This window comes from Natrix helvetica (genome assembly GCF_964273705.1).
Source record: "Natrix helvetica genome assembly, chromosome: 2".
In the NCBI taxonomy this organism is placed as follows: domain Eukaryota; kingdom Metazoa; phylum Chordata; class Lepidosauria; order Squamata; family Natricidae; genus Natrix; species Natrix helvetica.
The window spans coordinates 33,623,955-33,648,424 of record NC_138552.1 but is presented as its reverse complement, the minus strand read 5'-3'; the positions used below and the strand labels follow the sequence as shown (position 1 = coordinate 33,648,424).

The following is a 24,470-nucleotide window of genomic DNA, read 5'->3' as shown; positions in this document are numbered from 1 at the left end:
TTGAGGGAACTAGGTATGCCTAATCTAATGAAGAGAAGGACTAGGAGTGACACAATACCAGTCTTCCAGTACTTAGGGGCTGCCACATAGAGGGGGTCGACCTATTCTCCAAAGAGAGCAGGACAAGAATTAACAGATAGAACAGCGATGGCGAACCTTTTTTGGCTCGTGTGCCATAAGTGGGGGGAGCGCAGGGGGGTTGTGTGCAAGTGTGCCGCACCCATAATGCAATGCGTGACCTCCAGTGCACATGCGCGCACTTCAGGCGCTCCCCCCGCCCATTTTTACATGCTTTTTTCACCCTCCCCAGGCTCCAGAAGCTTTATAGGAGCCTGGGGAGGGTGAAAACAACCTACCCCGCCCCCCCGGACGCCCTCCGGAGGCGTCAGAGAAGCCTCCGGACAGTCCCTGAAGCCTTCGGAGCGCTCAAAAGGATCCTCCAATTCACTTCCGGTTTGCTCGGAGGGTCGTTTTGAGCGCTTCGAAGGCTTCAGGGACTGTCCGGATGCTTCCCTGATGCCCCCGGAGGGCTTCCGGGGGGCGGGGGAGGCTGTTTTCGCCCTCCCCAGGCTCCTATAAAGCCTCTGGAGCCTGGGGAGGGCGAAAAAAGCATGTAAAAATGGGCGGGGGGAGCGCCTGAAGTGTGCACATGAGCACTGGGGTCGCACATTGCATTATGGGTGCGGCACGCCTGCACACGACCCCTCTGCGCTCCCCCCACTTATGGCATGCAAGCCAAAAAAGTTTCGCCATCGCTGCTATAGGCTGAGGCCTTGTTTTTGTAAATGCTGTTTCGTATTTATGACTCAGAAAATTCTACCGAGGTTTTGACTGATCAAACAAAAATCAGGAATTTTGTGTCCTTTGTGCTAAATATCTAAAACCAAGCAACAATTGACTAATTCGCCTTCTTGAATGTTTTTTATTTACTTCAGTATACAGTATTATGTTTTTTAGTAGGTAAACATGAAAAATATTACTCTTAAATTGTTTCATGCAAATGATTTCATATCTCACTTGGCACCCAATAGTGATAAAATCCTAGGCAAGATGAACCGCAGTGATCATACTAAGTGGAGAAGCACTACATAATCTATGCAACAACATAGGAGAGGCAAACTGGGTATTAAAATACAGCTTAGGAAGAAAGTCACACCCTACAATCTTTTTTTTCTAGAATGCCTACAGAAACTGGGATTCTGCTCCAGGGTTTCTTAACCGGTCTTTCAAGAGCAGGCTATTGCCAAGTTTTGCTGAAACTGAATAAATTCCTGTCTGCTGAAGGATCTGAACCTTGATTTGCTAAAACAAGTTTGCTACTAGTAATCTGTAGTGATTCAATCTCTTTTTTCTTAATAAAGTTGAATCTTTCAGGCTGCTGCAATATCTAAGTATTAAAGACGTTTCTTTTACAAAATATCATTTGCAGAAAACAAAACTTATATATGGGAGCCATGCCTGCTAAAGTACGCATGACTTAACCTAAATGCAAACTTTGATAGGTACAAAGGCCCCAATGTAAGTATCTCACACTCATACTTAGGTATGTACACACTAATATACATCCATTTTGACTAGGAGAAATAGAAAATACTTAAAATATTTTTCCCGAAGCAAAAGAAACTAAATGATAACAGCAGGCATGCAACAATTTAAGTCTTTTTTCTTTGTACTAGAATGAACAGCTATGGTTTGTTTCCCCATCTCACGTTTTCTATGAAGAATAAAAAGTTTTTTCATACCATGGTTATCAAAAACAATACAGTACCTTGTGGCCTTTCTCTATCCCAAATGTATCTGCTAATTTAGTGTTCAGTGAGAGTGTATGGCAGGGGTGTCCAAACTTGGGAACTTTAAGACTTGTGGACGTCCACAAGTCTTAAAGTTCCCAAGTTTGGACACCCCTGGTGTATGGAATCCTGCCTATAGAGTACAGGTACCGTATTTTTCAGAGTATAAGATGCACCAAGGTTTTGAAGAGGCAGGTTTTTTTTAAAAAAAGGAGGGGTTTGCACTCTGCAAACCTCCCAAAAATGGTACGTTTTTCGTGAAAACGGGCCCGCTTTTTTTAAAAGAGCATGACTAGCCCTTAGAAGGCTTGTAGAGTGCTCCGGGAGGGTGGGGGGAACGAGCAAAAAACGACCCATTTTTCATGAAAACGGGTCTGCTTTTTGCTTAAAAAAAAAAAAGGGGCATGGATAGCCTTTTGGAAGTTTATAGAGTGCTCCTGGGGTGGGTGGGTGGAATTGAGCAAAACATGGCCTCCCCAGCCCCCTGGAGTTCTCTGAAAGCCTCCTACAAACTATGCATGGCCATTTTGGTGAAGGGGCAGGGTTTTGGGAGGCAAAAAATGGTGTATTCAGTGTATAAGATGCACCCAGATTTTCAGCCTCTTTTTTGAGGGAAAAGGGTGCGTCTTATACTCAGAAAAATACGGTAGTCCTCGGATTTATAAGTTTATTTAGTGATCATTCAAAGTTACAATGTCACTGAAAAAAGTGATTTATTACCATTTTTCACACGTATGACTGTTGCAGCATCCCCGTGTTCATGTGATTTATATTCAGATGCTTGACAACTGAAGCTTACCTTATACTTATGACAATTGCAGTGTTCCAGGGTCATGTGATTACCTTTTGCAACCTTCTCACAAGCAGTCAATTGGGAAGCCAGATTCACTTAATGTGTTACTAGTTTAACAACTGCAGTGATTCACTTAACAATTGTGGAAAGAAAAGTCGTAAAATGGGGCAAAACTCACTTAACAAATGTGTCACTTAGCAACAAACTTGGGGCTTAACTGTGGTCATAAGTTGAGAACTACCTGTATTGTATTGTATCTGCTCATGAAGAAAGGAAGGAAGGACACTCTACTCAAGGTTGGCCAGAGGATTTAAAAAAGAAAAGATTGCAAAATACAGCAATATTGGTCACCTCTAGAATATCATAAGAAGGGGAGAACAGACAGCTCTCTTCTCATAATAGAAACTCGGTTTACTGCTTTCAAATATTCTATTTATTCACCAGTTGAGCCATGACATTTATCCACATTTTAATTAAGATAAAGCAATTAAGGTTTAAGCAAGACCCTTATGCAGCAAAGGACACACTCCTTTCTGGGCTCCATTTCTAACTGCATATATTATTTTCTAATGAATACTAACTTGTCCAGTTGTTTTTCAAAAAAAACACTAAGGTCAGGACAAGGTATGCGCTGCTCTATAAGCATCTGTTATCCTGTTATTTTTTTCAATATATGAAAATTACAAAAATGAATGAGACATCAAAAATGAAAATATGATAGTACCGTGATGGCGAACCTATGGCATGCGTGTCACAGGTGGCACACAGAGCCCTCTCTGCTGGCACGCAAGCTGTCACCCAGTTCAGGTCCACCACGCATGTGCACGTGCCTCCCGCCGGCCAGCTGATTTTTGGGTCTCTGCCGCGCATGTATGACATGTGTGTGCATGCGTGAGATGCGCAGGAGAGGAGATCGTCACACATCCGTGGGGGAGTGCTGGGAATGGGGGTGCAGCGTGCACACCCCGGCACCCCGTTTTTTATTTCAGGAGACTTTAGGGAGGCCTGCTAGCCCCAAAATGTGCCAATGGGGGGCGCATGCATGGGGGAGAACGGTGTGTGTGTGTCGTGCATGCATGCACAGAGGGGGTCGGGTGCATTGCATTATGGGTGTGGGCACACATACATGTCATGTCACATGTGCGCATGATTTCGACACATCTGGACAAAAAGGTTAGCCATCACTGTTATAGTAGATAGGTAAAAATTAATAGAGTAATAAAATAAAACCATCTGAAGATATCTGGCATTCCATAAGGAGGCATTATGGTTGTATTCCTTTATAAAAACAGAGTTAAAAATTACAATATATTTAAACAACAGAAATAAAAAAACTCAACTCCATGAAGAGGAGTGTATGTATTATAATAGTCTAAAATATCAGATTTCAGATTAAAATAAAACAAAATCAAAAGGTAGTTTAGGTTTACATATGAAGCATAACTATTCCCACAAATTGATCAAATTGTGAATTCAGAAACATTTAAAATGTTTTCTTTGCTGGGTTTCTTTTTTAAACATAAGCATGTATGTCAACTCAACATTACATCCCACTAATTCAATATGTCTTTATTCAATGTACTACTATGAAAATCCACTAAATGAGCCCACCCACAGTGTTAAACTATGATATGCCCAACAGCCTAAAAATTAAGCAAATCAATAAAACATTCTTCAGTTACTAAACAAAATAAGTATGTGGTGAATGCTTATGTGTAGATCACAACTGAATGGATGTGACAACAGAATAATCAACAAACCATGCTTTTTAAAATCTGGTAATCTGTATTCATGTAATATGCTAAACAAATAATACATCATGTTAAAATTTGGTGCAATATAGCTAAGCTGAAAAGCAAATGTTGGTATACTACCTATTAAAAAATACACTTAATTGAACTGAAATGTGCTATATTTGTTACTTCACATTTAAGGTAATTTTGTCACAATTTCATATTGTAAATGAGACATTGATGTATTTTTTTCCATGGGGTTTATACTGGAGTAAAACATGACTTGCTGGGATGAGTCATACCTAATATAGTCCAATCTCTGTGGAGCATAACATAGTGGTTATCTATTATTTCTGAACAATCTTGTATTAAAAATAAAGATTCAATGTATTTTGGCCATTGATATCAGGAGCAACTGATAGGATGTGTAATTATTATTCTATATGTCAAATTTCTGCCCCTATTTAATATGGTTGTTCTACGTTATTTTTGTTGGCAGTTTATTTGAGTACTGTGCATCTCATCTCCACAAACATTTTGCTTAGAATGTTATACATTTTAGAGATGTAAACTAATTTCTGAAGGGGCCAACATATGAAAAGCTATCCTTAATACAAGCAGCAGAAATAAATTAGTTATCCAACAGCATTAAGTTACACCCTACACAATCTCCAATGTCAAATATTTCATCAAACTACTAAATTGCTTTCACTGGATTTCCTGTCACAGCCACTATCAGAAACCAATAATTTGCTTTGCCTACTTCCAGACTGCATGTACAACGAAGCCTTTTTTTTGGTAAATGAAATTCTCTAAAAATATTTGCAGGATTGTTGCAGGGGAAAAAACTGAATATAACACCTTCAACTCCCAGAAGGGGAAACATGGAATTAGAGTCAGTACTTTTATCAATCAAATAAATGAGTTGTGATCCAGAAAGTTCAAGGACTCTTTCCATTAAAATATACTGTATTTTTCGGAGTATAAGACGCACCTTTTTGTCTTATACACTGAATATAGCATTTTATGCCTCCCAAAACCCCGCCCCTTCACCAAAATGGCCATGCAGAGCCTATACAAGGCTTTCAGAGAGCTCCTGGGGGCTGGGGAAGGAAGAAATGAATGAAAAACGGGCCATTTTTTGCTCAATTATGCCCCCCCCCAACCCCCAGGAGTACTCTATAAGCCTCCTAAAAGCTATTCATGATTTTTTTTTGATGAAAAATGTGCCCTTTTTTGAAAAATTGACCGTTGTCTTACCTGAACGGTCGTTCTCATGGCACTGCGGAGAGTCCAAGGATGGGTTAACACAGCCTGTTTGCCCATGGACTGAGTAGATTTTCCCCCTCTGGCCACGCCTCCTTTGCCTCTTCTGGCTCAGTTTTAAAAACGAGGTCTTGTCCGACGAAGACGTTCTCAGCTCACACCTGTGCAAAGATACAATCTCGGAGCTAAACAATCACCCTGGGTGGGTCTTGTACTCTCCGCAGCGCCATGAGAACGACCGTTCAGGTAAGACAACGGTCATTCTCCATAGCGCTGCTTGGAGAGTCCAAGGATGGGACATGCCCAAGCTATTGTGTCCCAGGGCGGGAAGAAGAGACATTGTCCGGAGCCTCAATAACCTTCTGTAATACTCTACGGCCAAAGGAGGCTTCGGCAGAGGCAAAGGAATCGATCTTGTAGTTTCTAATGAAAGCCGTGGGAGACGCCCACGTGGCTGCTCTGCAAATGTCCAAAATAGATGCTTGAGTCGCCCAGGCCGCGGTCGTGGCCGCGCTTCTGGTGGAATGTGCCGTTACACGAGGTGGAACCGGCTTGCCCTGAAGGTCATATGTCATCTTAATGCAAGCTCGCAGCCACCGACCTATGGTTGAAGATGACACCTTGCGACCCAGCGAGCCTGGTTGAAAAGACACAAAGAAGGCCTCGGAGTGCCTGATGTCCTTAGTCCATTTCAGGTAAATGCGGACTGCCCTTCGTACGTCCAATTTGTGCCACCTGCGCTCCTTGGAGTGTTGAGGGCTGGGACAGAAGTTCGGGAGGATAACCTCCTGAGACCTGTGAAAATGAGAATTCACCTTCGGCATGAAGGCGGGGTCTAACCGTAGGATGACCCTGTCAGGGTGGATGATGCACAGCTCTTCCTTGGCCGAGAAGGCCGCAATCTCAGATACTCTTCTGGCTGAAGTAATGGCTATGAGGAAGGCAGTCTTAAGAGTCAGATGTCGAAGAGATACCTTCCTCAAGGGTTCGAAGGGAGCCGCTGTCAATGCCTGCAGGACAAAGGGTAGGTTCCAGGTCGGGTACCTGTGAACCACCTGGGGTCGGATGTTGTAGGCCCCCTTCAAGAAGCTCTTGACCTGAGGATGGTGACTCAGGGATTGAGGTTGGTGTCTGGCTAAGATGATGGATAATGCAGCCACCTGGCGCCTGAGAGTGGCTGGTGCCAGTCCTTTGTCCAAGCCCTCTTGTAGGAAGTCCAATAACTGAGGGATGGACGCCTCCACACTGTCAATGTCCCGTTTGCTGCACCAGGAAGAAAAGGCAGCCCAAGTCGCGTCATAAATGCGAGTAGTGGCCGGACGTCTGGAAGCTTGGATGGTTTTAATGACGTTGTCTGAGAGGCTCTGGTCCTTTAGGAGCTGCCCCTCAAGTGCCAGACGGCTAACTGCAACCATTGGGGCTCTGGATGGTTGATGGCCCCTTGACGCAAGGATACCTGGTCTGGAGGAATTCTCCACGGTTGCTCCACAGACAGATCGACTAGGTCCGCGAACCAGGATCTCCTGGGCCAATGTGGAGCCACCAGAATGAGCTCCGCCCCCTCCTTCAGCAGCTTGTAGATCACCTGCGGGATCAGAGGGAGGGGTGGAAACGCGTAAAGAAGCCCTGGAGGCCAGTTGGACCTCAGGGCATCCGTCCCCTCCGCTTGTGCTGACTTGTAGCGGGAGAAGAACCGCTGGAGCTGTGTGTTTGCCGCCGAGGCAAACAGGTCGACCTGTGGGAGACCAAACCTCCTTACCACCTGTGCGAACAGGTCCGGATGAAGTTGCCACTCCGAGTTGTCGATGGTCTGACGGCTCAACCAATCCGCACTCACATTGCTGGTTCCGGAGATGTGATCCGCCCTCAGCGACGCTAAGTGGATCTCTGCCCATCGTCCTATGGCCTCCGCCTCTGACATGAGTCTTTTGGAGTGGGTCCCTCCTTGTCGGTTCACGTGAGCCTTTGTGGCCACATTGTCGGTCAGTAGCAGAACGTGGAGCCCCTTCAGCTGTTCTGCAAATCTCTTCAGAGCAAGCCGGGCTGCCCTGAGTTCTAGCCAATTGATGCTCCGGGCTGCCTCCGCGCTGGACCACCTGCCTTGCGCCAGCTGACCTTGGCAATGTGCCCCCCAACCGTAGAGACTGGCGTCGGTCGTTACCACGATCCTGTCGGGTTCTCTGAATAGGCAGCCCTTCTCCACTGCTCGAGACTGCCACCAACTCAGAGACCGAGTCACTCTTGGTGGGATGCGAACTTTCCTGGTGGAGTTGCTGGTCTTTGCTCTTTGCATTGGAAGTAAGAACCATTGCAGTTCCCTTGCATGAAGACGTGCCCAGGGAACTATGTTGAGGCAAGAAATCATGATCCCTAACAGTTGGGATAGCTGCACCACCTGCCAGGACCTGTTCCTGCGACACGACCGGATCCTGCTCCTGAGGTTGCGGATTCTTTCCGGAGACAGGGACACCTGGCAAGATACCGAGTCTATCATGGCGCCCAGGTGTTGTATGCGTGTGGCAGGAGTCAGGTTGCTTTTTTCCATGTTTACGGAAAAACCGTGGTCCTGTAAGGTGTGAACTGTGACGTTTACATCTCTCACCGCTTGCTGCTGAGTCCTTGAGTGGATGATGATGTCGTCCAGATAGCACTCCAGGCGGACTGGAAGCTTGCGCAGGTGGGCCGCCACAGCTGCAAGAAGCTTCGTGAACGTTCTGGGTGCAGAAGAAAGTCCGAACGGAAGCGCCCTGTATTGGAAGTGCTTTCCGTTGTAACACAAGCGCAGGAACTTCCTGTGTGCAGGATGGATGGGCACATGCAGGTACGCCTCTTTGAGATCGATGGAGGTGAGCAGATCCCCTTGTCGCGTGCAGCTTAGGATCGACTGGAGAGACTGCATTTTGAAGCGCTTGTAGGCCAGATGTCTGTTCAGGCGCTTCAGATCTAAAATGGCCCTCCACCCCCCTGAATTTTTGTGGACCAGGAAGAGAATGGAATAGAACCCCCTCCCTTCCTGTTCTGGAGGAACTGCCTCTATTGCGTTGATCTGCAGAAGATGATCTATCTCTGCCTGCATGAAAGCCCTCTTTACAGGGTTCTTGGATAGTGGGCAGCGAACAAAGGTCCGCGGAGGAGAGGATAGAAACTCCAAGGTTAGACCCCTCCTGATGGTATTTAGGACCCACTTGTCCGAGGTTGTTTCCTCCCAACGGTATGCATAGAATTGCAGGCGGCCCCCGATGGGAGGAGACCCCAGACGGTCACTTCCCACGTCTAAACTGACGGTTGTGGGATCCCCCACGAAAGGGCTTCCGAAAGGACCCCTGATTGGATTGTCTGCCCCTGGAAGAGAAGTTGTTTCGTTCCTGGGACCTGTCAGAGGACTGGTTAAACTGTCTTTGGGAGGAATATGAAGAGGAGGAGGCCTGGGCACCTTCCTGTGCCCGAAAGGCCTGTTTCCTGAACGAGCCCTGACCTTTCCTGTCATGCTTCCTGAAGGTGGAAGGAAGGACCTTCCTCTTATCCTTTGTCTCAATTAGGAATTTCTCTAGGGAATCCCCAAAGAGGTTCTCTCCCTTGAATGGAGCTGAAGCCAGCTTCCACTTAGCCTTCATGTCCGCCTGCCAGTGCCGAAGCCAAAGCAGGCGGCGAGAAGTGATGTTGGACGCTAGTGCCCTGGAGGCGAATTTCGCTGCATGCAGGGATGCATCAGAGGCATATTCCACAGCCGTAATGATCTTGTTAAGATCATGTCGCCAACGAGATGCTTCAGATGGGGGCTGAGATCTGAGTTGGCGCAGCCATAATAGGGATGCCCTCGTAAAGAACGAGGCAGAAGTGGAGGTTTTGATCGCCCAGGCAGCCGCCTGGTGCGTTTTGAGACAAGCCTTTTCTGCCCTCTTATCCTCTGCCTTTAACCCTTCTAATAACTCGGCCGGGAGATTAGAATTAGAGGTCAGAGAGACCACAGGGGCATCCACTTCTGGAGGCTTCAATACATCCTCCAGCCTAGGTTCTAAGGGATACAATGATTTGTCTGCGCCACTGGGGTTGGCCAGGGTACCTGGCTGTGCCCATTGGCGCTGGATAACCTCCATGAACATGTCAGGGACTGGTATCAGTTCTGGGTCAGGGGTTGTTTCGCTGAACAGCCCTGCCATGAGGTCCTGGGAAGTAGAGGGGACTTCCTTGTCCTTAGGTTTGGCACCAAGCTCAGTAGAGGCTCTGGCCTTGTGTAAGATGGACTTGAATAAGGATGGCTTAAAGAGACCAGTGAAGGAGGGTTTGTCTGGAGGCATATCCTCATCCTCCGAGAGAGCAAAGTCCTCAGCAGTCTCCTCCTCCCACGTAGACACCTCTGTGGTGATAGAAGTGCCCGGGGAATCGAGTACTCTGGTCCTCTTTTCCCCCAGGGGGCGAGTAGGCCTAGAGGCCTTGCCACCCCTGCCTTCCTGTAGTCTCATGGCTTCTACCACACCCTGGGAAATAGCCTGCGTGATGAGATCCCTCATCTCTGCTGACATAGCTGGGCCCTTGTCCTCTACAGGCCTGGATTGGGCATAGGCCTGTCCCCTGGCACTCCTAGGAGGATCTCTCTGATCCTCTGCATGAAAACAGCATTGAAAGGAGGGGATATCCTCCCTGACTGAAGAGCTAGGAGAACCTGGATAACCCAGAGAGGCTGCAGGGGATCCTGACATGGAATCCCTATCACAGAAGGATGGGGATCTATCCCCCATCTCCTCCCCCTGCTCTATCTCCCTCTGGATGGGTGGGGAAGGAACTGGCCCAGCCTCACTTGGTAAGGGTGCAGAGGGAACCTGGGGCCTAGCAGACTTGTCCTTTAGGGAGTCCTGCCCCTTGTCCCCTTGGATTTTGGGGGCCTTGCTCCCAGCTGAAGAGTGGGAAGCTTTCCCCCCAGTGCCCTTGTTTCCCTTTCTCCCCTGGCCTGAGGGATCTGGCCTACTGCGCTTTGCAGATGGCCCTGCCAGCTCCTCCCTTCGCTCCAAACCTTCATCAGCCATCCCTGGTTGATCTTGAGTCGAAGAGGTCGCTGCTGTGGGAAGGGCAGTGGACGCTGGCCCGACGGCTCCAGAAGCGTCTGCAGACTCAGATGGGAGGCTGGATCAGGCACCAGGACACTCCTTGCCGCTTCCCCTTAGGTGTCTGGGGAACTTCAGGCTTGCTGGAGACCCAGGCAAGCCCTCGCAATCCTCCGCGGCTGTCTGTTTGAGGCGGAGAGGCTCTGCTGCTTGCTGCTGCTTCCGGACAGTAAAAAAGTCTCCAAAAAAATGGCCGCCGGTTCTTCTGCGCGCCAAAAGCCTCACTTAAGGGCCAGGCGCTTCCTATTGGCTGCAGCCGAAAAGCGCGCCAAAGCAGCGCTTTTCAAAATGGCCGCCGCTCTCCCGATCGGCAAAAGACGCCGTTTGGAGAAGCAAGGGCTTTTTTAAAGGCCTCTCCTCCAAAATGACCAGGGAAACACGGGGATTGCCGTCCTTCCCTGCGCTCGCCAGCAGATGCCGGACGAGCGGCCTCGCTTGTTCCCCCAGCTGCGACTAAGCAGCTGTGGAACCGATCGCTGCCTCAGCCTTACTTTAGCAAATCCTCTTCTTGGTAAAAAAATAGAAAAAAAGGAAAATAAAAAGCCAAAATAATAAAACCTGGGGAAAAATCCTAATAACAACTAAATATCAACACATAAAATACTCTAAAATTACTATTGGAGAACCCAGCCTATTTGCTCAAAGCTGAGTGTTCCCTAAACTCGTCCTACCGGGCAGACTGAGTTTTTAAAACTGAGCCAGAAGAGGCAAAGGAGGCGTGGCCAGAGGGGAAAAATCTACTCAGTCCATGGGCAAACAGGCTGTGTTAACCCATCCTTGGACTCTCCAAGCAGCGCTATGGAGAAATGGGCCATCTTTTGCTCGTTTTCTGGGGGGGGATCCCCCAAGAGCAGTCTACAAGCCCCCTAAAGGCTATTCATGCCTTTTTTTGGAAAAAAAATGGGCCCGTATTCATGAAAAATGGAGTGTTTTTGGGAGGTTTGCAGAGTGCAAAAACTTTTTTTAAAAATTTGCCTATTCAAGACCTTGGTGCGTCTGGAAAATACGGTAATTGTTCAAGGACTCTTTTTGTCATCCCTTAAAATGTAATTGTCTTCTGGGAATGCCTACGTTAACTGCTTTTATGGCAGAAGTAGGAAACTGTTCCAGGCTGCATGTTGACCCAAATTCCTTTTCTGCAAACTTCCTGATTGCAATTCCTAATAAACAGAATCACTCTAACGACACAACAAATGTAGAGTAAAACCTAATACAGATGTATGAAAAGAAAATCAGCATGCTATAACCATTAAGGCACCAGGCTAGAAACAGGGAGACCACGACCACATTCTAATCCCACCATAAGTACAAAGCCAGCTGGGTGACCTTGAATGTGTTTGTCCTCTCTCAGCCCTAGAAAGGAGGCAATGGTAAACCACTTCCAAAAACCTTGCCAAGGAAACTGCAGGGATTAGGCTGGGCTGTTGCCAAGAGTCAACTTTGAATTGAAGGTGTGAGTTAGAAGTAAAAACATACACACGGATTCATACACAAACATGGAGATGCACCTACACCAATTCAGCAGGGTGTGAAAATTAAAAATGTGAATTATGTATCTTTGCATGTTTATGTATCAATCTATGTGTATGCTTTTTCTACAGTGTTTCCCCGAAAATAATACAGAGTCTTATTTTCTTTTGACCCCTGAAATAAGCACTTGGACTTATTTTGGGGGAGATCTTATTATTTTTGAGGTGCAGGAGGCGATGAGCGTGGTCACCTCGTGGCTGCTGCTGTGTTGTAATATTTTCGGGGAGGGCTTATTTTAGCGAATGTGCTCAAAAGCCCAATTGGCCTTATTATCCGGGAGGTCTTATTTTCATGGAAACAATTATCCATGAAAGAATGGAGAATTCTGCCCTTAGTCTTCAGCTTGAAACTTGTCTGTTTAGTGTAGTCCTAAAAAATGAAACAAGTACAATAAAAATATGGAAATTGAGTTAGATATTTAGACCTGGTATATATTTTACTCAGTATTATAAACTCTCCCCCCTCCCTAAAGATGCCTTATTATTCTTAGATTCAAGATGTTGACAAGCATTAGTTTTTGGGGATACTGTTGAATTAAGTGTGATAGAACTAAGACAAGTAGACACCAATCTATTAGTTTTTCATAGTGACTTCCTGGAGTCCTAGGCAGGCCTGGGGAGCTCTAGTGTCTGTAAAACCACAATTTCCAACCTTCATCACAGTTGGCTAAATAGTTGAGGTTGTTGAAAGGCCAAAGATTTGGTACTCCTAGTCCATATAATTGCACATTATAGATTAGGTAATGTGTCAACCTGCCAAACCAAAATTAATTTATGCTTGAGAATTACCTTAAATTTACAAGTTTTTGACTAAAGGACTACTTGGAGGAGATCCTTGTTCACAACAGGTGATCAGGCAATTTCTGCCTAAGTACAAGGACCCTACTTTTCTTACCACTGAACTGTATATCTTGTTGGATAGGTCCCAATATCTGTCAAGAACCTTCTGAATTTTCAATATCCAAGCTGTTGCCAATTCCCCCAAATTTGGTGTCGTCTGCAAATTTGATGAGTTTACATTCTATCTAGACATTGAATAGGCAGTACCTGGTTCAACAGTAGATGTCTAGGATCTAGATGTCCTAGTGGAAAACCAGTTAAATATGAGTCCGCAGTGTGCTACAGCTACCTAAAAAGCTAATGCACTCCTGCATTAACAGAGGGATAGCCTCAAGATCACAAGAAGTGATAATACAAGATAGCTATCTTCCAATTGTAGGGCTATCACTGGAAGGACGGGTCAATGTATTCTCCAAAGCATTTGGTAGCAGGGCAAGAAGTAATATATGGAAGCTTGTTAAAGAGTGATTCAATCTAGAATTAAAGAGAAAATTTCTGACAGCAAGAACAATTAATCAATGGAACAGCTTTCCTCCAGAAGTTCTGGGCGTCCATTGCTGGAGGTCTTCAAAAAAAGATTGGAGCGCCATTTGTTTGGGATGTAACAAGGTCTCCTGCCTTGGGAAGGGGATTGGACTAAAAGACCTCCAAGATTCCTTCCAGGCCTATGATTCTAATATAAGGATGCTATTACGGTTATAATTACGAGGACCAGTCATAAGTCACTTTTTTCTTTCTAGATCACCCAAAATTGGCTAAGTATTAGCACCAAGCTAGGCAATTTATTCATTCATAGGATCAATTAAAAAAATGAAACAAAAACAATAAACTGTATACAAACTTTTAAACAACAGCCAGAACCCATTTTTTTTTGTCAAGCAGCAGCAAGCTCTAAAATATTTAACTACAATTTACTAAGATAGGAGGACTACATATTTTGAGTACTAACATCTGTCTAAACTTTTAGTTGGCTTACTTCTTAATACTACAGATTGGCAATCTGCCTTTAAACCATTCTTCTTCAACCTAGTATTTCTCCAACTTAGCCAATTCTCATGATGTCCTGGAATTCCAAAATATGAGTGCCAGTACATTTGGAATGCTTAATTTGGGGGAGATTTTTTGTTTTGGTCAAGATTGGAGAAAACTATACAGTAGTTAATTTAAGAGTATAAGCAATGCTAAAAACTACAGAAAATCACAGAAACCCACAAAAAAAATGGAGAGGAGAATACATTTTATTCGCTGTTGCTAAGAATATTTCTTAAAAATTATATGGCATGTACGTATGTTCAGAACTAAAAAAAGAAACTGAATTATTTCTCTGTATAATAAAATTTCCTGACTAAAACTCACCACAGAAATTTTCCTCTGCAAGTTCCTACTAAAAAAATGCAAGTACTTAATTTTATCAGAAAGTGTTAATTTGAATTTCATACTAATTAAATAGGACCTCAAAGCTAGCAAGCATATAGTTTACTTTTTTTAAAGTGTGTAAATCAAGATGTAATATAAAAAAAGTATAGTCACACAGCCAGTCTTGTATCTACATTACATTTATATGCAATGAATCCTGTAAAAAATTAAAAGTTTTCCACTGCAGCTGTTTTATTTAAGACAGAGGTCAACTTCTAGTCTCTTGAGACTCTCTATAGAAATTCACGTTTCCTGTGAAATGTAAGCAAAAACAAATCATTACTGTTCAAGTAATAGGGCAGTTATTTTTCTTTCAAAGAAGAAAAAATATTTTTCTTTATCTAGGGATTCAGTTCACTCCAACTGGAGGGCAGAAAAGTGATCTCCGTCACTGAAAATAACACGTAAAAGCCACATTATGGTTTGTCTGGTCTAGCACAATGGCTGAATCCAATACTGCTTATTCATGAATGTTTGGTTAACAAATCAAGCTTAGCTCAGTATGTGTAGCAGAGGTAGTATTCAATCGGTTTGCACTGGTTCATTTGAACCGGTGGCAGAAACTTTGCCCAGTTTGGTGAACTGGTACTGATGGCCAGCTGGCCAGGGTCCTGAACTGGTCCCTCTGTCGCTGGTTGCTCACTCCACCCGCCCAGTCGCTGTGAAGCTTTGCATAACGGCTCTCAAAGAGGCAGCAGCTGGCCGCAGAAAAGTCCTCCAGTTGGTGAAAAAGCTGCTGCCATTGCCATTTTCTTCACGGATGCATATCCCATTGCCTTGCAAGTCCTTGCAAAGCGGATCTCAAAGAGGCATCAACTGGGAGGCTTCTTTGCCAGCCAGCCGCTTCCCAGTAGCAGGGGCTGGCTGGGGGCCGCCGAAAACTCTGGTCAGCTTGCCTTCCAGATTCTTGACCAGCTGCCATGGAAGCTAAGCAACCAAAGAGGCAGTGGTGGAGGAGGAAGAGGGGAAACAGGGGCGACTAGCGAAGGGAAGGCAGGAGTAGATAGACAAAAATACTTAAAAATTTCCTACCTTTTCCTGTGGGCGTGGCTAGGTGGGGGGACATGTGACTGAGTAGATGTGGATCAGTGGTGGGTTCCGGATCCTGGTGCAACCGGTATGGTGCAACGGGGCCTGCCGTCCACCACATGAACGCGTGCAGCGCCCTTACCTTTTGCGCCACCTCCGCGACGCTCCAGCTGCTTGGCAGAGCGTTGCACAGGCGCTGTATACTCCGTGCGCAGAAGTGCCGAAGAGCTCAAATACAGGTAAGGAGGGCAGGTGGGCCCTCCGGAGCACCATACCGGAACGGTACCTGGTGCTCCCGGCAGGCACTGGTACGCCCGTACCGGGGCATAATGTCTGCAACTCACCACTGATGTGGATGGCGTCAAGTTGGCCACATCCACTCAGTCACATGCCCCACCACCTAGCCATGCCCACTGAACTGGTAGCGAAAAACTTTGGAACCCACCACTGGTACGTAGCCCAAGAGATGAGCTAGCTTTAAATTGTTCTCTGTCATCATATGATAGAAAATAACATATTTATTATTTTTGTCAGCAAGTGGCAGTATGATAGTCACAAAACAGTTAGCTTCACTAAATACAGCTCACAATCCAACTGGGATGAAATAACTGACTCAAAATGAAAAGAGAGAGTTGAACCTGGTAGTTCTTGAATGGGAGACCACAAGGAGATTATGGCTCTATAGAAAGTGTGTCAAACTGGTGGCCTGGAGGCCTGGATGCATCCTGTAAAGGCCACACCCACCCCAGCATCATGAAGGGAAAAGTAACAAAATGTTACATGACGGCAAGTTTGACACCCATGCTCTATTATAGGCTAGACTGGCAACCATTTGATACTACTATAAAAACTATATGTGTGTATCCATGAAGTCACCAAGAGGGATGCTTGCCTTACCAGTCTATCTATCCTGAGTACTAACAGTAAATGACTGTCATGACAGAGTAGTTTGATCAAAAGTTTTATCTTACAAAATAATACAGCCATCCTAATCTTACACGGGCCTTGCTTTTTGTTAGTTTTTCATTGTGATGTAAATGGTTTTAAAGATATCCAAAATATATTTCTGTGAATGAAAGAAAATTTGTTGATTGGGGGACTTCCAGAGGAAGAAACAACAGACGAAAGATGGATCTGAAATGCAGAACTGACAACCATAGCAGAATGAAGAGCCAGCAAATGGATCGGCTCTTCGTAATTCCTATTCAGACAAGGACAGACTTGAGATCACCCACAAGTGCACCCAATAGTTGCTCCTCATGAGATTGCAAAATAGTGGACTCAGGTGACTTAGAACTTTGCGAGATGTGGGAACAGCCATCTGTACCTTTGAAAGTGCGCTAAATGTGCATGCTTTCTTTTCTAATTACAAGATCACTATCACTTTTACTAACCATTAATTGCTTTGTTAGCTGCTTTATAGCAATTATGCTATAAGTTTGACAGCACCAGGTGAGTTCCTTCAATCTTCAGTGAAATAAAGTTTTAAGTACAAGAAGTTTTTAAAAATATTTTTTTTCTGAAAAAACAGCAATATCAAAATGTCTATGGAGATTCTCAATCATCCAGGTCATGGTTGACCCAAAAGTGCTTCCCCAAAAGGCAATTGAACTTTCTTCATTTTTAGTATTTAAAAACATTTTGCTTCTCATCCCCCCCACAAAAAAAACACCAATCAACAACCCCCCCACAAAAAAGTCCAATTGTTTTTAGAAAAGCATCTTTGCAAAAAACATCAAAATGTTTAAAACGTTAATTTTAGCAAGTAACAAACAGACTTAGGAGTCCAGATAAATTTGAAATAAGATTTTGGAATTAATTACAAAGAATACTTCCCATGGGAAAATTCTTTTGTTCTGAGTTTTTTAAAGAAGCATAAGATTTTAAAAAATGGACACTGGAGGGAACAAAATATTACAATTAAAGGAGAACACAAACTGCAAAAAAATTGTAATGACTTACAATTACAGAATCAACTGGACAAATTTGAAAGGTATTCTTTAGTAATGGACTCAAACATTAATTTTAATACTATACTATCAACAGATACATCTGCCTCTATGGGGAAACTGCCAAAATATATTACGGCAGAGGAACAACTTTTACTTGACAAGATTGAGACTGAACTGAAACTGGATTTAACAAATTACAGGCTACAAGAATGCAGTGGAAAAAGATGTTAACTGACAAAAAGAAACTGGCTGACTTAATAATTAAAAGGGATATATAAACAGTAAACCAAGAGTGTGAGATGGATAATTTTGGATTTACGAAAAAGGCTTGTTAAATCTTAAAAGAATCTCATGAGAAGGGACAAAGGAAAAAAAAATCTTAAATTACATCATTTGAATGGATTGAAGATTAAGATTGTTAGAAGTAAAAGAAAGGAATACAAAATTGGGTTATTTGACCAAGTTTAAAATATTATTTCTGATTATTCTAAAGGGCCTTTGCTGATACCAGGACTGAAATGACAATACTTTATGGATTAGCATATAGATAAAAGATGAGATAGAGGAAGAAGAGATCATTTATGGTATTTTAAGAGGAGGTGATATGTTAGTAAAATTGTTTATAGTTGTGATGAAAGTGAGAAACAACTGTATATGTTCACTTTTTCTTCATTATATTCTTAATTTTGTCTAGTTTTCCTTTATATTTTCTGCACCTTTTATTCTATTTTAAAGTTCATATTAGTTTTTACTGTTGCAATTATAATCTTCAATAAAATTACTGTACAACCAAAAAAAAGGGAAAAAAATATGTTCAATGGGTTAAGACTTCAGTAGACACTTACTACCGTGTTTCCCCAAAAATACAACCTGTCCTGAAACTAATGCCTTGCCATATTTTTCGCGTGGGGAAAAATATAAGCCCACACCCGAAAATACCCTCCTGGACAACCCCCCCTCTGATCAGGCAGAGCACAGTTCACCGACTTAGTGGTATCCCGAAGGCGCCAAGCTGCGGGAGCCGGGGGTGGGGTCAGAAAAGACTTGCTGCCTTCGGGGTACCGCTAGGTTGGGGAGTGGCATTCTGCCGGGCTGGAGGGGGGAGTTGTTCAGGGGGTTCCCTGAAGAGCCAGGGCACCAACGCCACGCTCCAAGCATAACTTCTTCTCCGGCTTCCAAACTCCAAAACTCGGCTGCTGAGTCTTCCAGCAGCGGATGCTCTAGGAGTGCGCTCTATGGTTGTGGGCTGGCTGCTGGAAGGCTCTCTGCGGTGTCCTGGTGCTGCAGAGAGAGCTGGGCCAGGGCATGGTGAGGCTGGGAAGTATGCTTGCTGGGGGCGGAACAGGCGCGTGCAATCCCCTTCTCCAGCAGGGCAGAGCTCCATGCACTGACCTAGGGGGTATCCCTAATGTGCCAAGCCGCAGGAACTGGGGAGCGGGCAGAGTGCCATGTGCCTTGGCGCCTTAGGGATACCCCCTAGGTCAGTGAATGGCGCTCTGCCCGCCTGGAGACGGGGTTTGCCGGGCTGTTGCTCGTGAGCGTGGTCACCTCATGGCTGCTTCGCCCCTGAGGCTGTGCCCGGCTCTTCGGGAGCCAGTTCGCAAGAGAGCAGCTGCCCAGGAACCCCAAAACAATAAGCCCTCCCCCTATAATAAGCCAAAGCCATAATTTGTGGGGCAAAAGAAAATAAGACTGTCTTATTTTCGGGGAAACACGGTAGATATGAAATACAGAAGGTTAACAAAATGCACATGGCAATATTGTCAACTGGACACCAAATTCTATACAAGCTGTTACCATATGTGGTCACCAGTTGAGAGTTAAGATGCTATCAAATTTCAACCATTCTTTCATATATTAACATATTTCACATGCACAGTTAGAGAACATGAACACGCCTTTATATTATGACTTAGGAAAATAGGAAGAATTGGATCTAGAATTTGGAATCCTGATTCTTCTCTCTTATTCTGCAGACAGAATGGAAAATTATAGGGGGAAGGGATCAACTTCCTCAATCTCCAGGACAACTCCATCTTAATTACAGCATAGGAAATACAAATAATACAGAAGTACCGGTAGGTGCATCCTTTTTTTCTAGAGATTTGCTGTTCCTGGTTGAAAAGTGTCACTTTTCTTGTTCAATTCTTATTTGGAAGAAGGTGCAAATTTTTAACAGTACAAAGGGAAGTTTGGAGGCAGCACATTTATACATGATTTCCTTCATCAAGCTTAGTAACCTAGTTTACATGTTGCATTAATACTGTTAGTTATGCTTCATTTAAAGCAATTATGCTTTTATTCAATAAATCACAGTTCAGCAGAACATTGTAAACTCCACCCCACAGTAGAAAAGTTAATTTTCTTAGGATAAGCAAATATAACACAGACATAAAAGTTACAAAAAATGCATACTACTGAATTTTGACAAATTCCAAGCAACTTAAATTGGGATTGGGTTGCATGCGGACAACATTGAACAAGACTGTAACTAAATAATACAATAAGTATTGTTTTATCAAAACACAGATACTAGCAGGTCTTCTTTAGTGAGTCTTCTTGATTGTTTTGCTAAATTCTTTTGGCAGCCCCCTCTCCCCCTCGGTAATAAAGCAGGAGATATACTTTACAAACGATATAGCAAATTGATCCAGAACAAAACAAAACAGCATCTGAATCCGCGTCAAGCTGCAATCACCAGCTTGGCCCTGATTTCCGGTTTAACAACTAAGAGCAAGGCTGTGAAAACGGCTAGCGATGCCCGACGCCCATTCAACCGACAGGGAAAGCAATTCGCAGCTGGGAAATCACACGAAGCGCTCAATTAGATCCTCAGTTCGACCCCGGGATCTCCTAAATGGCTGGAAAATCTGCTGAGGATCCAGGCTTCCGCCGGAGAAGCGCACCCGCCAGCGCATCTCCTGCCCACCGCGAAGGCGCGGGCTGAACGGCATTGTCCGGCGAAAAGAAACGCTGGCGCAGCCCCCGAGGACACTGCCTGCCACGAAGCCAGGGGTGGAGCTGTTTAGCAAGGCTCCCACTCACCCGGGACAGAACCCCGGACAGCTGCGTCCGCGTGCGCCTTACCTGGCCGGCGCAGCAGCGCGCAGACATGGTGGCCGCCGTTGCGCAACGCTCGCCCCGCACCTGCCCGCACTCTTCAGGCGCCTGGCGGCCTCTCCCGGCGAGTCGGGCGGCGGCGGGCAGCTGCGGGGTCCCCTCCGGCTCAGAGCACGCCGAGCGCAGACTGTGGTCCCGGCGCCCAGCTGTCCAGAGACTGACCCACCTCTCGGGTGCAGCCCTCAGGGCGGAGAGACAGCTAGCTCCAGCCCAGCCCAAACAGTGGGATTAGGCTTCCGCTGTCGTCAGTTTGCCTCTAAGGAGCTAGATGGCTTTCCGGTGCGGGGGCCGCGTTAGGAGAGAGGGAGAAGGGAGAGGGGTCGGGGAAACCCAGCGGCAGGCCACCTGTCCGCGTTCACACGCCCAGGGACTCTGCTGGGGCTTGGAGGTGAAGCGCAGGCGCGATGCCAAGTGGCTTGGGCTTCCCGAGGGAGAAGTGGGGGAGAGGGAGGAGTTGGTGACGGGCGGCCGCGCTTGTTTACGAGGAGGAAGGGAAGCGTCTGCCGCGGTTAGCGCTCTGCGGAGAGGCTACTCGCGGGGTGGTCAGGGCGGTCAGGACAGCCGCCGTTTTGAGGGAGAAAATGCCTAATCGGCTCCGCTAGTAAGGCGACTCGCTTCACCCCTTGCGTTTTATTTTGCGTCTGAAAGCGTCTTTCTGATGGACGAGGATGGAGCTTGCTTCCCGCGCTCAATTTATTATTGTCATCATCATTGTTTTGGCAAGGAAATCTTCAGAGCTTCTCAATTGTTCGAGCATTATAGGTGCTACCCCGTCTTTTTATAGAGCCTGTGTCTTTGCAGTTGCTGTGTACATACGTTTTATAATTGTTCGTTTTTTTCATGTAGCGTGTGTTCTACTCAGACTTGTAATTTACGATGTAATGAGCATCATTGTTTTTTTTGAACCCGCTGACCAAGAGGTAGCTCCTCGAAATGCATTGAGACTCAGATACAAGGCAGTGTTGCTTTCATCAATTTTCCTTCTTTTCCCTGTCCAGTATTTGTTGGTGCAAATCTGTTGGTCATCTTAATGCAGGGGTGTCCAAACTTGGGAACTTGAAGACTTGTGGACTTCAACTCCCAGAATTCCCCAGCCAGCATAGCTGGCTGGGGAATTCTGGCAGTTGAAGTCCACAAGTCTTCAAGTTCACAAGTTTGGACACCCCTGTCTTAATGACTCAATTGAGTCATCTTAATAATTGCATCATCTTAATGACTCAGTTAAAAAAAAAAGACATATCAAGGTGGAGGTGAACATGTCAGTCTAGTTTTATAAAATTATGTGAATCATAAAGATACAAAGGGAATTCTGAGCATTATGAGGCACTGAGTATAAGAACTGACATTCTTATCTTCCTGGATCTTAGCAGCTTTCAGAATCTTTTGACTAGAGCCCTGATGGCGAACCTGTGGCACGCGGAGCCATTTGTTAGGGCAGGTGAGGCATTGCCCTGTCAGCTCCAGTGCGCATGCGTGCGCTGGCCATCTGACTTTGGCTTCATTTTCAGCTGCTTTTCGCCCTCCGGAGGGCAAAAAACAAACCAACGCGCAAATCAGACATTCTGGTTTGCATGTTGGGCCATTTTTCTCCCTCCAGAGGGCGAAAAACGATCCTACTGGCAACCTGGAAGTCTGTTCCCGAATTTCCAAGGAAGCCGCCAGAGGCGGGAGGAGGAGGAGGCTGTTTTTGTCCTCCCCAGGCTCCTAGAAAGTCTCTGGAGCCTAGGGAGGGCGAAAAATGGGTCCATCGCATGCCAAAAGCGGGAGGAGTGCGGGGATTGTGCGCACATGTGTGCGGGGGGGGCACACGCATAGAATTATGGGTATGGATGGGCGTGGGCATGCCCATGCATGACCCCCCCTGCGCTCCCCCCCACTTTTGGCACGATGGGAAAAAGGTTAGCCATCACTGGAGCAGGAGTATCAAACTCTATTTCATTGAGGACCTCATCAGGGTTATGTTTGGGTGGGGTGGGGGGCGTAGCCAGCTTGATGTCACTTGTGTTGGGGCGCCTGCGTTGGCCTGAATGTCCTGCCAGCAAAAACAGGCTCCCGAGCTCCGTTTTCGGCTGCGACAGCCTCCTGCAACCCTCTGCCAGCAAATACTGAGCTCAGGAGGGCTGACCGTGGCCCTCACAAACTCTGTTTTCAGCTGCGACCCTCTGCCAGCAGAAACGGAGCTCAGGAGGGCCAACTGTGGCCCTCACATGCTCTGTTTTTGCTGGCAGAGGCACTGGCCATCCTTTGCCGTTTCCAGGGTGGCCCCATGAGCTGGATCCGACCCACGGACCTTGAGTTTGATACCCCTGCTCTAGAGCAAAGTTTCTCAACTTTTGCAATTCTTGAAGTTGACGTCCACAAAATTCTAGGAATTCTGGGTGTTGAAGTTTACAGATGTTAACATTGTTAAGATTGAGAAACACTGCATAGAACTTTGTCCTGGTGAGCTTATGATTTAGAAACAATAAATACTTGTCAGTGTTATTGGTTCTTCCTATTGGGACTCAGAATATGGACTCATCTTGTTTGACACCTCAGTTGTTGGCCATTGATGCTCACAGTGCTCTATTTTCCTAAATGCTTTTTAAAAAGGACATGAAATTGGGGTAAATAATCATCCAGAACTTTGGAGAGGGGGCCAAGGGCACACTGAAGACAGGGTAACTCTATGGTTTGTTACTCTAAAGCAGTGTTTTTCAAACTTGGCAACTTTGAAGAATTCTCCCAGAATTCTCCAACTGTTGCCAAGTTTGAAAAACACTGCTCTAAAGAGTAACTAATATTACTAATAGACCTAAGAAATGTAGAAGCATTTGAAAGCCCCTCTTAGAGGAAAAACTAATTTTCAGCTCAGACTAGACAGCAAGTAAAGAAATAGGTGAATGCAGTGGGAAATATTAGAATTTCATATTAGAATGGGTTATAAGTAAATGCAGCGATGTTCAGGAGTAATACAGATAATCCTCCACTTACAACCACAATTGAGCCCCAAATTTCTGTTGCTAAGCGACACAATTGAGTTTTGATCCATTTTATGACCTTTCTTGCCACAGTTAAGAAAATCATTGCTGTTGTTAAGTTACTATCACAGTTGTTAAGTGAATCTGGCTTCCGGATTGACATTGCTTGTCAGGTTGCAAAAGGTGATCAGAGGTTATATCCCAACTTTTAACATTCCTGAATTTGGTATTACTATTCAGTCACTCTCTTAGTTCTCATCTACACTATTGCATTGTATCTGGGACAGCCCTTGCAAACTACTTAGTAGTACCTAGGTATCCTCATGTAACATCACTAATGGCTTCTGGATGTTTGTGGAACCATCTATCTCTCCTTACCATGCTCTCCCCCACCCCCCTGATCCATGGAATAACCTCTTTGCCTCCCCCCATTGCAAATTCTTGAATCTGCTGGCCTTTAAGAATGCTTTAAAGATTCAGTGACCCCCAAATGATATATGCACCTATTGTAACTATAAGAGTTTTTGTTCTTTGTTTTGAATGGGAAGCATAAAATTGTTATGAAATACACAAGTCCACAGTTTTTTCAATGGACATTCCAGTAATCTCTTTGATTTACGGTAGCTCATGCTATTCATTGTTATGGTCTTTATTTCAATCCATTTTTTAATTCTACATTTTAATTCAACATCTGCTCAACATCATGACTTCAAAGTATTTGAGTTTCTGCTTGGTAGTCAGGTTTCTCAAGGGGCAAGCAGCTTTATCCTATGTACTGAAGCATATTGTTAGAACAAAATATTTTGGCCTTGTATCTGCCTAACAGGGATATTTGGAAAAAGAGTTTCATTTCTAATCTTTGCATTTGCAATTTATAATTTTCCAGTTCATTCAACTGACTGTTCATGTATTTACACTTAAAACATTTTTACTCAGCACA

At 45.1% G+C, this 24,470-nt stretch overlaps 1 protein-coding gene across 1 annotated transcript in view; it reads right to left on the bottom strand.

Annotated features, from left to right (window-relative positions):
* Positions 1-20,920, bottom strand: part of SERINC5 (serine incorporator 5) — a 48,183-nt gene extending 27,263 nt beyond the window's left edge. Inside the window, exon 1 of the mRNA XM_081944220.1 lies at positions 20,538-20,920. Coding sequence (XP_081800346.1) covers positions 20,538-20,564 — 27 coding nt within the window. The 5' untranslated portion in view covers positions 20,565-20,920. The remainder of the gene's footprint in view (positions 1-20,537) is intronic.
* Between the last annotated feature and the right edge of the window lie 3,550 nt (positions 20,921-24,470).